Here is a 14417-nt window from a genome sequence, read left to right as displayed (position 1 = left end):
TCTGGGTGCCAAGATATTGGGACAAATGGGACACTGAAAAGAGAAATCTTTAAGAAAGCCAGAGTGGCATCTTTTCTTTCTTTTTTTTTGAGACAGAGTCTCACTCTGTCACCTAGGCTGGAGTTCAGTAGCATGATCTCAGCTCACTGCAACCTCTGCCTCCTGGGTTCAAGCGATTCTCCCACTTCAGCCTCCCAAGTAACTGGGATTACAGGCGTACACCACCAGGCCTGGCTAATTTTTGTATTTTTTGGTAGAGATGGGGTTTCACCATATTGGTCAGGCTGGTCTCGAACTCCCGACCTCTGGTGATCCACCTGCCTCGGCCTCCCAACGTTCTGGGATTACAGGTGTGAGCCACCATGCCTGGCCAAGTGGCATCTTATCTTTTCCATGCTCTATTATGGGCAATGTATCTTTGGTTGGGCATAGGGCTATTTTTTCCCCTCATGCTTAAACTAAATCAGGTCATAGTTTATGATAAGAGACAGGGAAGAACTGGCTTAAATCGAGAGTCAACAAACTTGTTTTGAATGGGCCAGAAAGTAAATAATTTAGGCTTGATGGACTAAACAGTCTCTGTTCCCACTGCTCAGCGCTGCTGTGGTGTCCAAACAGCCAGGGGTGATGCAGAAACAAATGGGCATGGCTGTCCTGCAATAAAACCTCATTCGAGGACCCTCAAATTTCAGTTTTATATACTTTCCATGTGTCACATGTCAAGAAATTATATCCTTCTTTTAATTTTTAAAACTATTTAGGCCAGGCGCAGTGGCTCACACCTGTAACTCCACTACTTTGGGAAGATTGCTTGAGGCTGGGAGTTTGAGACCAGCCTGGGCAACATAGCAAGACTTTGACTCTCCAAAAAAATAAAAAAATTAGTCAGGCAAGGTAGCTTTTGCCTGTAGTCCCAGCTACTTAGGAAGCTGAGGCAGGAGGATTGTTGGAGTCCAGGTGGTTGAAGCTTCAGTGAGCAATGATGGCACCACTGCACTCCAGCCTGGAAGACAAAGCAAGACTCTGCTCTAAAAACCAAAACCAAACCAAACCAAACCAAAAAACAAACAAACAGTCTGGGTGTGGTGGCTCACGCCTGTAATCCCAGCCCTTTGGGAGACCAAAGTGGGTGGATCACATGAGGTCAGGAGTTTGAGACCAGCCTGGCCAACATGATGAAACCCCGTCTCTACTGAAAATACAAAAATTAGCTGGGCGTGGTGGCGCATGCCTGTAATCCCAGCTACTTGGGAGGCTGAGGTATGAGAATTGCTTGAAGCCAACCTGGGTGACAGAGGGAGACTGCATCTCAAAAAAGAAAAAAAGAAGAAAAACCACAAAACTAAACCATTTAAAAATGTAAAACCATTCTTAGCTCGAAACCCTACAGAAACAAGCAGCAGACTACATGTGGTCCACAGCCCACAGCATGCTTACCCCCGGCTTAGATATTCAGAACCATTGGTGTTGAACGAAGAATGTATTTTGCTTTAGAATTTTGTGCTGTGACTTTTTTCTAAGAATATATATCCTAATTTCTAGGTTATATGCTCTATGTACATTGATCTTTTAAGATTTAAGAAGAAAATCTGCCACCTGAAATTGTCTTATATACAAGATGTGCAGTCACACCCTATCCCACCTCTCTGTGTTTGTCTATGAGTGCTGAAAAACAAAACAGACCCAGTATTTTGAAACCAAATTAGAACAGCAATATTTGTGATTGTGTATTCAGTGGAATGCAGGCAAAGAATTTATTTTTCTGTTCTATGGAAATGAAAATTCAAAAATCATACAAAAACAGAGATGCTAATGTGTTTAATGTATTAATAGTCTTGGTTTAGCTGCTTCAAACCCAAGTCATATTTTGGTGGACCTGAATTGTAAGGAATAAATTAAGACAGCTTTTTGAAACAGACCACTTAGAAGTTTATTTCAGACTAACTTTTACTAATACTTTAGCATTAACTTCTAGACAGCTCTAGTTTTACTTCCAAATAATGTAGTGATATACGAATTTTTAAAAAATTATGTGTAACATTTTATAGAACTCCGCTGTATAAAGCATGGACACTTGCACTGGGAGATTTATTTTAGTGCTTCTGGTTTATTTGCACATTGGCTTGAGTAGTAGGTTCTGTTGACATTCAGAAGCTGTTAGAATGCCTTACCATTTTTCTTGGGGGAGGGGTGGGAGAAGGTGGTTAGTGTATAATTGTTCCCTCTTAAATTTAAATGTGGGACAAGGAAAGGAGGTAATTGTGCTTTTGAATTCCAGTGGGTGTCTTTTGTCCCCGTGTTCATTTCGAGTCTGTCCTCTCTTTCCCCTGAATAAAATTCTCCTTTTTAAGCTGCAGAGTTCGGCAGCAAAGTCATGGGAGAATGGGGCTCTCTCAGGGCGTCACAGTGGGATGAGACCCAGCGGCTTATACCGGGGCTGCCTAATATTAGAAGCATCACTCAGAATGGGTACTGCTCAAGAAGAAGGGGAGACCTTCATGTTTCACTTAGTTTATATGATCTGAGCACACACTGGCTGATTGGAGTTGGGGGGACTTGGAGGGGACAGTCCAGAAGTGTAAGATGATTGTGTGAAACCAGCCAGAAGTGGTGTCTCGTTTTGCAAGCCATGGGCCCGCCGTGCCAGGAAGTAACATTTCCCACTCATCCGTGTGAATCCAGGAAGTCGGATGCAGTGGAAATGGATGAGATGATGGCGGCCATGGTGCTGACGTCCCTGTCCTGCAGCCCTGTTGTGCAGAGTCCTCCCGGGACCGAGGCCAACTTCTCTGGTGAGCGAGCGGGGCCCAGGTGGGTTCTGGGCATGGTAGAGGCCCACGACAGACATCCTCTGTGCAGAGCAGCTAGTTGCCTATGTCACCGGCCTGGCAATAGAATTTCCAGGGACACCTCCCACGGGCACCTCTGACCGGCTGCATGCCGTGGAGTTAGACACTTCCGTTCTTTTTCCTCAGTTTCCTCACCTGGGGAGGAGTTTCCTGGTGCATTGTGAAGATGGTTGAGCATGGGACTGAGCTGCAGTGGCCAGTGGAGTAAGTTCTTCAATGGGAGTGGCTGAGCCCAGCACTTTGGTGGGGTCCGAATGAGGCCAATAGAGGAATATTTAGTTCACAAAGTAGCAATATAATGGTCTCCTAGTGACCTCAGAAAATTCATGCCCTCATTCCACGTGCCTAATTCAGCCTCATAAATTAGTGTGGGTCTACGGGACAAGGACCTGGAATAAATGAGCTAAATTCTAAAGTAAGTCTAATTGCTTAATAAAAACCAGTGATTCAACTTCAAGGCAAATTTATTAAAACAAAATTTCTGTAGTTGCAACCCCAAAATACTTTATCAATAATATGAGGGAAAAAAGGGTTGCTGGGTATTTGTCAGTAGTTTGGCAAGACTGATAGTGAATCTGAAGTTTTTTGGGAAATTTGTGGCAGGGCTGGCCTACCTTACTCCCAGGGAAGAACTTCTTCATTGGTGGACACCTAACTGAATTGCAAGCTACTTATAAGCTTACAGGAAAATATGGAGTTAGCTCTGAGCACATAGCAGGAGGAAAGTGGCCTTCATAAGTATCCCTCATAAGGAATCTCCCTAAATAGAAATTAAACATAAAGGAGAGAGAAAACTTACTTTCTTGACTCAAAGTCAGCAGTCAATGAGTAGGCTGCCAAAGGAAGTCATTGCATTATGAGGACACCTAGCTGTGAAGCTTAGTATTGCATGCCTGCTCTATTAGCACAGCCAAATAGGGAAGAGGAAAGGAGTTAATTTCTAAGTTCTCAGGAGAGTTTAGGAGATCTGGATGGTTGGGTCAACAGTGGAAAGATCTAGGAAAGTGTCTTAAAGGGAAAGAAAAGAAAATTATTGACTCCAGTTCCCATTATGAGGGTATGTATAATATATGCATACACAAGTGCACATCAACGTAGAAGCATCTCACTGATGATATGCCATCATCCTGACAATTTTAAGTCCCTTTGTAAAAAAAAATTTATTGTCTATTAAAGATTTTTTTTGATGACAATATATTTTTTATCTTATAGCTGAAGTCAGTGGAAATATAAGGCTCCCTTGGCCTAATTATCTTGAAGTATTCTGCAAAGTGTGGTCTATACAACAACCAAAACCTTGACTAAGAGAGTCATGGATACTATTTGCACAAACGCCACATAGTCCCTTTGGTTTCTGTGTGGTTAGGATGGCATGTGTGTGTGCATGTCTGTGTATAGAAAACAGGGTTGTAAATATTTCTTAAAAGTTCACTTGTAAGCTCTGAGTGCCGTGCATTTGTAGAGCAGTACTTTATTTTCATGGTATAGAATGTGTATTTATTGCCTGTGTCCTAGAAAAACTTATGATCAAAGATGGAGTCACTTATAACTTATACATTAACTTATAACTTATAGATAACTTTTTGCTTTATGTTTTGCTTCCTTTGTGTGCCAGTCAAAATCTGCCATGCAGATTTCATGCATTTGAGCCATTGTGAGTGGTTCCTATAGGGAAGGGCTGCCGCATTTGTAGGGTGTACCTGCTGCTTGACCTGCTCTTTGTCACGGAGTCCTGAGCATCCTAGATGTCGCCATGTAGTATTCTGCTCTCTGCCCTTCTCTCCCTGATCGTTTTCCTATCCGTGGATGTGCGTGGGTCTTTCACCTGTTGGCCTGTTTAATGATTCTTGTGTTCTGCCCTGAATGTGTACCCTTTTTTAAGCACACATGTACATGTAGTAATCTCTTGGTTCCCAGGAAGGGACAGTGATAGCTGTGAGACACGACAGCGGTATCTGGGGAGGGAAGAGTTCTTCCTCCATCTCATTCTTTTTGGGTGGGCTGCTTCTAGGATGTGAGATGTAAGGAGAGCCTGGACTGGAAACATGGAAAGATGGGAGCCTGTGCCAGGTAGATCCCTGATTAGCATTGAAGGAGTCTGGACTATGAGCAGGAGTAGAGAAAGGCAGCAGGATTTTATCCTGGCCACAAAGGATGTGCTAGTAGACCTTGGAATCCAGGGTTAGGGGGCTCTCTGGAACGCCCCTGTTGGGAGTTGGGGCTTTTGAGGACAGGTAGCTTTTTTCCCTCTCTCTTGGTATTTCCACATATCAGAGTTTCAGATTCTCCTATATTATAAATTCACCTGGATTTTTGGCCAAGGAGTGAGAGTCTGGGTTGGGCCCGCGCAGCCTGCAGATGTGCTGTTTAAAAACGGAGGATTCTCCATGTCTGCTGATGCCTGTCCACCTGCTTAGAGGCATTCAGGAGCCTGGCAGCTGCTTCAGGGCCATGTCAGGCACGAAAGCCCCCTGCCGCCTTGCGATGACCAGAATTGCTCGCAGAGCTTGTCTTTCCTCCTCCAAACATGTTATTTCTTGATTAAAGCAGGCTCTACCTGGGCTGCAGCTAGCACTGGGAAATGTTGCACACCCTCCTGAGAGTTGCAAAGGCTGAGTGGTTTGTTCCAGGTTTCTATGGACTGGCCTGGGTTTAGATGATTGAAAAGCATTTTTCAGAAAAGCTGGTCAAGAAGACCTTTAAGTTGGCCTCAGCTGTAGGAAAACACTCTGGGTGGTACCCAACACTGGGTGTGCCTGTTCTCAACCAGGCCTGGAGGCTGCAGAGGCTTTGCCCTTCCCCCTCCCCATCCCCCCTTTATTTAATGTATAAAATGAGAAACAGGCAGCACTTCGGGAGGCTGAGGCCAGATGATTGCTTGAGGACAGGAGTTTGAGACTGGCCTGGGCAACATAGCAAGACCCCATCTCCAAAAATAATTTTTGTTTAAAAAGAGAAATAAATTTCATTTAGGTTTCTCTTTGTTTCTCTTTGTATGACTCCTATCCAAAGCAAACTCGCAATGTGTATCTGTTGGTCAGTGATGACCAGGTGGCTATGGTAGGAAATGTCTGTGAGGGCAGAGCAGTTCTACCAAGAGAAATTGCTGCCATGAATGAACTCCTCTCCATGTTTACTGAAGCTCAGAAGGGAGAGTTTGCCCAGGGACATGCCCGTGAGCATCCTCTCAGAACCTTTTCTTCGTCTGGCCAGCTTCCCGTGTGGCCTGCGATCCATGGAAGGAGAGTGGTGACATCTCGGACAGCGGCAGCAGCACTACCAGTGGTCACTGGAGTGGGAGCAGTGGTGTCTCCACCCCCTCGCCCCCCCACCCCCAGGCCAGCCCCAAGTATTTGGGGGATGCTTTTGGTTCTCCCCAAACTGATCATGGCTTTGAGACCGATCCTGACCCTTTCCTGCTGGATGAACCGGCTCCACGAAAGAGAAAGGTACGTGATTGCAGTGTGAGTGGGAGCCCAGGCTGGAGCAGATGTTGTCTGTGTGGGGACAGCCAGCCGTGGAGGGGAGGGGACCCTGCAGGCCCTAGATAGTCTTGGGTTCGCTCCCATTTCGGTTTTCTATTGCTGCTTCTGTTACCTGGTGATAGTCCCAGGATTCTCTTTCTCCTGTTTAAAGCCTCTTCCGTTTTAGCCTCCACCCCAATCCCTGCCTTCTCTCCTGTGTTCCTGCAGAGGTCTGCATGGGAGAGGCCCCCAGTGGGGTCTTAGCCACAGCACCGAGCACCGCTGTTGGCCACTAGGACCATCTCTTAGGTTAGGGCTTCCTAGCCCCTGTTTGTAAGTTTCTCTGGTCCCAGAGAACCCCTTTCCTGGAGGTTTTTGTTGGGTCAGGCTGGGGACAGAAGACAGTTTGAGTCCCCACTGGGTAAGGTTGAGCGAGGGATAAGGAGAAAGACATATGCACTCACCCCGTCTTCCTTTCCTCTAGAACTCTGTGAAGGTGATGTACAAGTGCCTGTGGCCAAACTGTGGCAAAGTACTGCGCTCTATTGTGGGCATCAAACGACACGTCAAAGCCCTCCACCTGGGGTATGTGCGAGCCCAGGGCCTCTAGCCTAGGGTCGCGTGCAGGTGTCCCTCCACCTGCCGAGTCCCTGTGACCCACAGCCCACAGTGCTTTCAGGAACGTGGCTTGCTGGGAACACCCCCTGGTGTCTCTTCCTGGCCACCTGAGAAAGACATCCTGGCGAACATTGTTGCTGTTGACGGGAAGGGAGCTCTGTCCATCCTGGGGATCTGTCTTCTTGCCTCACTACAGGAAGCAAGATGTTTTAGTTCTGGGTAGAAACGGGGTCATTTGGTTCAGTTGCTGGTGAGACCCCGTTTCCAAGATGTTTAGTGGCCAAGCACTGCACCACCGACTCTTCCTTGGGAGTGGGTCTCCGCTAGCCCCACCCTGGTGCCTCCACCGTGTTCTGTGCAGAGCGAGTTTGCAGGCTCTGTGCAGAGCGAGTTTGCAGGCTGCTAGTGGTAGGAACTGACTCATGGCCCTGGGGGAGAAAGCGTGACTGCAGGCAGGTGGGGCCCAGAGAGGGCTCATGGTCGTGCTCAGCGTGGGATGCCTCCTGCCAGAGGAGAGGTTGGCACATGTTCCGGGAGAGGATGAGCCTTAGGTGCCAGGAAAAATAATTCCCGTTGATGTGCAACACATAATCCTGGTGACACCCGTCAGGAGCGAGGCACCTGGGTGTTCTCTTGGGCTCCGTCCCTGGCTTGCTGGGTGGCCTCAAGCAATCACTTCCCTCCCCACCGCGGTCCCCTCTGGGTTTCAAGGGAGCAAGGCGCCCCTGATTATGCCGCATCTCCCTCCCACACAGGGACACGGTGGACTCTGATCAATTCAAGCGGGAGGAGGATTTCTACTACACAGAGGTGCAGTTGAAGGAGGAATCTGCCGCTGCTGCTGCTGCCGCAGGCACCCCAGTCCCTGGGACTCCCACCGCCGAGCCAGCTCCCACCCCCAGCATGACCGGCCTGCCTCTGTCTGCTCTTCCACCACCTCTGCACAAAGCGCAGTCCTCTGGCCCAGAACATCCCGGCCCGGAGTCCTCCCTGCCCTCAGGGGCTCTCAGCAAGTCAGCTCCTGGGTCCTTCTGGCACATTCAGGCAGATCATGCATACCAGGTATGGGGCGGGGCTCGCTGGAGGCTCAGGCTCGTAGCTGACTCATCATGGGCCAGCTTGATTACAGGCTACCGACCACCCTGATGGAAGGCTGAGCCCTTTGGCCAAATTGCTAATCTCTTCTACAAAGAAAGAAAAGGAAACCGAATTCACTGCTCAATAAATGTGGGAATTCCTGGAGTTATCTACATTGGCAGCTGTCATGAGTGGTTACTAGAAATCCAGCTAAATCCCTAAGTAACTGGGCGATGGATTTGGGCGGGGGAATTGTCACACCTCTGCTTATAAGAGAGGATGGAGTCATGTAGTTGGGCTTCCCACGTGATGTCTAGGTCCTAGAATTGTGTTCCATGGACAGACAGTCCAGCACGCATGTTTTGAATACTTACTACAGGCCAAGAATTGGACTAAGTAAGATTTTCAGGTAGAAGAAGACTTAGTCCCTGCCCTTGTGGAGGGCATGGTTCAGATTGAGAGAGAGAGAAGTGAATATGAAACTATGGTTAATTATAATAACTAGTCAAAGTACTAATTACTAGAGGCATGAGAAAGTGTTGTAGGTACCAGAGGGACCAACCTATTTTGCCCATGTGAATGAGAAACTTATCACAGAGGGTGACATTTAGGATGGTCTTCGCTGCATGTAGTAGGTACTCAAGGAACATGCAGCTTGCTGTGTGCTGATATTTCTTAAAATTCTTTTGTGCCTACTTTATCAGTCTGTGGGCCAATTTGTAAATTAGTTATTAAAAGATATTGCTTTCAGTGAGAAAGCTTTATGAAATGAGCCAGCTCTCCTCCATGTTAGAATGAGTGGCCGCTTAGCGATTTCATGTTTGGCCCATTTGCAGCTCTGGCTGACCTGTGGGGCCCAGACATGTAGCTGGTGTTTTCACAAATAGCCCTGAACCTGGATACCCGTGAGCACACTGCTACTCTCAAGCACTTGCTGGAGGATCCCATATCTTATCCCAGCCATGCCCCCCAGACGCAGAAGGCCTGGGGCCTCTTTTGGCACCTGTCGTGGCGTGTTCTTGGTAGGTGATCCAGTTGAGAAGTTAAATCTTCTGCAGTGATTAAGTCACGAGGCTGGCACGTAGACCAGCACTGAGGGAAGGGTTCCAGGATGAGACTGGAGCCTCGCAGTAAGGAGACTACTGCAAGGCATTGGATGACACCCCAGTGTTGTCCTCGAGAAAGCCGAGTGTGTCCCAGCTCTTTCTGGTCATTGCACTTATGCAGAGATGCACCTTCTGCTGCCGTCATGAGGCTGTGGGGATTGTGGGCAGACTCTGAACACTTCCTGAGCTAGAATCCAGGCTGACACCCTCGTCTTCCACAGGCTCTGCCGTCCTTCCAGATCCCCGTCTCACCACACATCTACACCAGTGTCAGCTGGGCTGCTGCCCCCTCCGCCGCCTGCTCCCTCTCTCCGGTGAGTGTGCTGGCAGCATGGCCGGGGCCTTGTATGGCCAAGGGCTCTCCCACACATCCCAGGGCTGGAGGCCATGCCTTGGGCACGGGGCACGTGGCCACAGGTCGGTGTGGCCGTCTTGCCTTCCGCCCCCAAGCGTGTTGAAGATCTCCTTGTGCTGCCCCCTCCCTGGCACTCCCCATCTGGCCATAGCCCCTCTCGGAGGTGGAAGGAGGCGCTTGTAGAGGATGTCCAGAGCAAGCAGGTTTCTTGCCAAGAAAATCACCAGACGAGGCTGGGGTCAGTTGCCCCATCAGCCCCTAGTGCCTGTGGGTGCTTTTAGGATTTTAATACTGAGGAGAGGAAGGGGGAGAATGTGGAGGCTATGTGGGCTGGGTCAGAAATCTCAAGGCCACTGGGGACAAGCGCCATAGGTGGACCCCAAACTCAAGTAAGCGGGAAGTCATTTTGAACTCTACCTAGCAGGCGCTGGTCTTGAGTTATCTCCTGCAGGGTGGTGTCACATTGTAAATCAGATTGCCAGTGATGCCACTGAGGCAGTGCGAGGCTTCCAGGCATGGCAGCTCCGTCCAAGCCCCCTGCAGGGAGAGCCTCAGAGGGGGCCAGGTCCAGTGGCTCCCCTGTCCTTGTCCTTGGCTGGGTCCCAAGTGTGGCATGAAGGCCTGCTCCTTCCTCACTCTCCTGCCAACAGCTCCCCTCGGCTAGAGTGTCCTCCCTGAGAAGGCGTGAGGCCTCTTGGACCAGAAGGAGCTAGGGACGGGTGGCTGCCTGTCTTTTAGGATGGCTCCCTCACCTTTCCTGACTGTCCCTGTGCTCATGGCCCCTCTCCCCACGCCCAGGTCCGGAGCCGGTCGCTAAGCTTCAGCGAGCCCCAGCAGCCAGCACCTGCGATGAAATCTCACCTGATCGTCACTTCTCCACCCCGGGCCCAGGGTGGTGCCAGGTGAGATGTCTGCTGTCGTCCCCTGCCTTCTGGTTTCTGTGCCTTGTCTCCAGTGGCATGGACTCCGACCCCACCCAGATGAAGTCACCAGGGTTAGTCCCCAGAGAGGAGCCCAGATGGCGGACGCACCAGATGGGATGACTGGTCCTCAGAGCCTCTGGCCTCTGGTCCTGGTGGCTTTTGCCGGGAGCTGCCCCTTTGGCCTCTGCTTGTTCTCCCAGCCCCACTTGGCTGCTCTCCCGGCCCCACCACCTGTGTGGGGCTCGATTTGCATTCCTCTCTTTCTGCAGGAAAGCCCGTGGGGAGGCTAAGAAGTGCCGCAAGGTGTATGGCATCGAGCACCGGGACCAGTGGTGCACGGCCTGCCGGTGGAAGAAGGCCTGCCAGCGCTTCCTGGACTGAGCCGTGCTGCAGGTTCTACTCTGTTCCTGGCCCTGCCGGCAGCCGCTGACAAGAGGCCAGTGTGTCACCAGCCCTCAGCAGAAACCGAAAGAGAAAGAACGGAAACACGGAGTTTGGGCTCTGTTGGCTAAGGTGTAACACTTAAAGCAATTTTCTCCCATTGTGGGAACATTTTATTTTTTAAAAAAAGAAACAAAAATATTTTTTCCCCTTAAAGTAGGAGAGAGCCAAAACTGACCAAGGGTATTCAGCAGTGAACCAGTGACCAAAGAATTAATTACCCTCCGTTTCCCACATCCCCACTCTCTAGGGGATTAGCTTGTGCGTGTCAAAAGAAGGAACAGCTCGTTCTGCTTCCTGCTGAGTCGGTGAATTCTTTGCTTTCTCAACTCTTCCAGAAAGGACTGTGAGCAAGATGAATTTACTTTTCTTAAAAAAAAAAAAAAAAAAAAAAAAAAAGTTTCTGGCTGATGGGTGATTCAGAGTGCAGGACTGCCTGGCCGTGGGGCAGAGGAGTTTGCCCTTCTCGGAGGGTACCTCCTGTTCCCTGTCTGAGCATCCTGTATGAAAGTCAAAGGAAAGCCCTTTCTTGGTGACAACTTAAATCTGGTTCCCTCAGACATTGGGTTGCACCCCAACAAATATTAAATGGCTTCTTCTTAAAGCCCAGAGAAAGAGGTTTTTTAAAAGACTGTCGCCAAATAGCTGAGCCAAAAGGCTGATCAGAATTCACTTTTTGGAATGTGGCAGTTAAACACTACCTTGATCATTCTCTCCTCTTTCCTCGATTAACTCCTGGAGGGTTTGAGCGTCTGGAAACTCTCTGCTCTGACCTGAGGAAGCACCCTCCTGACGCCGCCTCCCTCCGGTTATGGAAAGGACGCCTCAGAAATGCTTTGTTTTCTTTTATGATGTATTCAGAAGCCTTTACTGATTAAAGTTTTCTTTTATTTGGGTGGCCGAGAGAGACTCAGGGAGGTTCTGGAGGTTCCTTTCTGTCTCCTGGCCCCGCCAGGGATTTCCCCATTTCTGTTTGCTGCCCGAAAGCAGGATGAGGAAGGCCAAGGAGAGTCCTTGCACCCGTGAGCTTCAGGATGAGGAAATGACAGGAGGAAGACGTGGGTTTGGGTTAGTGGCTGCTGGCGTTTTGGCCCTTGGTGTTTCTGGAGCCTCCAGGGATCTAGGGGAGCCTGGGCTGCGTGCATGTTGATAAGCAGAGCTGTTCTTGTGGAGAAGGAGGGAGGTCTAGGGAGTTTAGCACCACGCCAACCAGTCGTGCGCGAAGACAGAGTGAACCACACCCGGATGGCAGGGCATGTTTCTGTTTTGGTGTCTTGCTTTCCTCCCAGCATGACTTATTTGGGGATTCCTCAGGGCCTGCTGAAATGTGACCGTCCGCTGCCCAGCTGCCTCGGGTACAAGTCCTGGCCCTATGTCCCAGCTGTCGGGGCTCAGGGAATCCTACCCAGCCATCTGTCCTGGGATGGAGTGTCAGCATCCACCCCTTGGTTGTCATCGAGGCCTCCCTCCCAGTCCTGGGTGAAGATATTTGGGCCACTAGGGCTCCCTTGGCCCCTTCACGTAGGACATAGACATGTGCTTTTTAATGCAGGACACTTTGAGTATTACAAAATCTGTAGACCTGGCAGTAGGGGCATGATGTTGGGAAGGGTGCAGTGCCCTAGGTTGGTGACAGAAGGGACAGACTCTTATGCACAGGTGTCTTTGGTGATGGGGTATATTTTTATAACTTAGTAAAAAAAAAAAAAAATGTATGTGGAATTCTGTCTCTTGGTAAAGCTCAAAGCCAGGCTGGCCTGAGGTGGCGCAGGGCTCTCCTTCCTGTCCTTTCCACCTCCTTGAGAATTAAGAGCTGGCAGCTGCCGATGGTGTTTCCCGACCCCCCTCACTTCCCAAGACGACCCCCAGGTTCAGGTCCTCGTGGGGAGGGGAGGGCGCGTTCTTGACCCATGGGAACTTCACCAGGAGGGCCTCCCCTTCCCTTCTCCCTCAGAGTTTTTTCACTGCCGTCTCGTCTTTAGAAAGCTGTTTGAATTCCCCCTGCCCCCCGTTTGGACCGTGTAGATATAACTGGATATACGGATTTTTCTCTTTGTGCGGGCTTCTTATGCCATTGGTATACAGGGCAGGAAAGGAAGGAGGAATAAAGGGAGGGAGCAGTGTGGAAACCACGGTGGTTTTGCTTTGTTCTTATTAGGTTTTGGTGCCGCCTTCCCTGCCCGCGCTTGTGCCCCCTCTTCTCCTTGGTGCTGGCGGCCTCCTTGCTTCCCTTCCACTCGCGCTGCCATCCGGTGCCTGTCGTGTTGGTTCTTCACATGTGCCCTGTTCTCGGGGTTGTTCCATTCATGCCTTCTTGGAGGGTGAGGGTGGCTTGGGAACCGACCCAGTGATCACACCTACTTTCTTCTTCTTTGTATCTCCCTCCTTCCCAGCCCACCCGGGCAGCAGATTCTGATGGAAGGAAGGTGCCGCAGGTGGGCTTTTAGAAACTAACGGGACTGGTTTTCAAAGCCGTTACCTTAGGAAACTGTTTATTCCAGCGATGTGACTTTTTTCAGAATATTTCTTGGAATCACCTTCAGAGTCTGGGGCTGTGTGTTGAGCAGCCTTAAGGATGCTAGACACTCATTTAGTGTCCAGGGAGTCCAGTGAATGACGTCTGTGGCCAAGCGAGGTCTCAGGTGCAAAGCAAAAGGACCATTTAAAGTAAAATAGCTTGGATTCAATCATGTGACTTTTAAATTGGCTCAGAAAGCAATTTTTTAACTTCAGAGAGTGTTTTGAGCCATGGCCACGTTGTCGTTGTGAGTCTATAGCTTGACTCCTTGGAGAACAATATTCATTTGGATGTGGGGACTCTGATTTGTTGGGAGAAATCTGTCCCGTTACTTTCTGGTCATCCCAGGTTCTGACTTTTACCAGGGGCAAAAAAAAAAAAAAAAAAAAAAAAAAAAGGAGGGAGATAAATCCCATCTGTGAGTTTGTCTTATTGGCGCCTTTTCCCTCGGCTGTCTTCCAAGTATTATTTTTACTGTTAAAAAATTTTTTAAAAAATGTGAAATGTAATGTTTTTACAGCAACAATATGAAATATATTTTATAAGGAATAAAATGGTACCTTGTCTGATTTAATGTGTACCTGTCCTTTGCCCCTTCCCCTGCAACAAATAAGATTATCACTGCCCTTGTCCTTGGTGTTACACAAATGGTAGCATATCACACTATAGCAAAGTATGACATTGATTCACTTATACTAACAGTAGGTAACACTTCCCAGTGACTGGGCCAAGTGTATACATGGGTTCTCTATTACAAATAACCCTATGAGAGAGTGCTGTTATTGTTCCCATTTTGCAGATGAGAAGAGTGAGGCACAGAGGTTCAATAATTTGCTCAAGGTTATAAACTGAAATAACAGCACTCCAGGCAGTATTTTCTGCTGCTTTTCTTGACAAAGGGGAGCATATTCTTGACTGCATTCCTGAGTCTTTCGAGGAGCAAGCAAGTGACATGGGAGAAAATAAGTCACACGCTACCTATCGAATGGCTTCTGAACATGGTCTGCTCCGTACAGACATCAGTTCCAGGTGCTGCGATGGCCCAAGTGGCTGGCAGAGCTGGCCT

General features: G+C 49.0%; 1 protein-coding gene across 13 annotated transcripts in view; it reads left to right on the top strand.

The window, feature by feature from the left end:
- The window catches only part of ZNF395 (zinc finger protein 395), a 60077-nt gene extending 46157 nt beyond the window's left edge, over positions 1-13920 (top strand). For all 13 annotated transcript variants that reach the window (XM_063610862.1, XM_063610860.1, XM_063610857.1 and 10 more), the window contains 7 exons: positions 2683-2792; positions 6063-6298; positions 6798-6898; positions 7687-7993; positions 9336-9428; positions 10268-10371; positions 10662-13920. In XM_063610862.1, coding sequence (XP_063466932.1) covers positions 2683-2792; positions 6063-6298; positions 6798-6898; positions 7687-7993; positions 9336-9428; positions 10268-10371; positions 10662-10773 — 1063 coding nt within the window. In that variant the 3' untranslated portion in view covers positions 10774-13920. The remainder of the gene's footprint in view (positions 1-2682; positions 2793-6062; positions 6299-6797; positions 6899-7686; positions 7994-9335; positions 9429-10267; positions 10372-10661) is intronic.
- Positions 13921-14417: the final 497 nt, after the last annotated feature.

The sequence above is a fragment of the Symphalangus syndactylus genome, chromosome 10, assembly GCF_028878055.3.
Source record: "Symphalangus syndactylus isolate Jambi chromosome 10, NHGRI_mSymSyn1-v2.1_pri, whole genome shotgun sequence".
NCBI classification, from domain to species: Eukaryota; Metazoa; Chordata; class Mammalia; order Primates; family Hylobatidae; genus Symphalangus; species Symphalangus syndactylus.
Note: the sequence above shows the minus strand (reverse complement) of the source record. Positions and strands in the feature narration are given on the sequence as shown.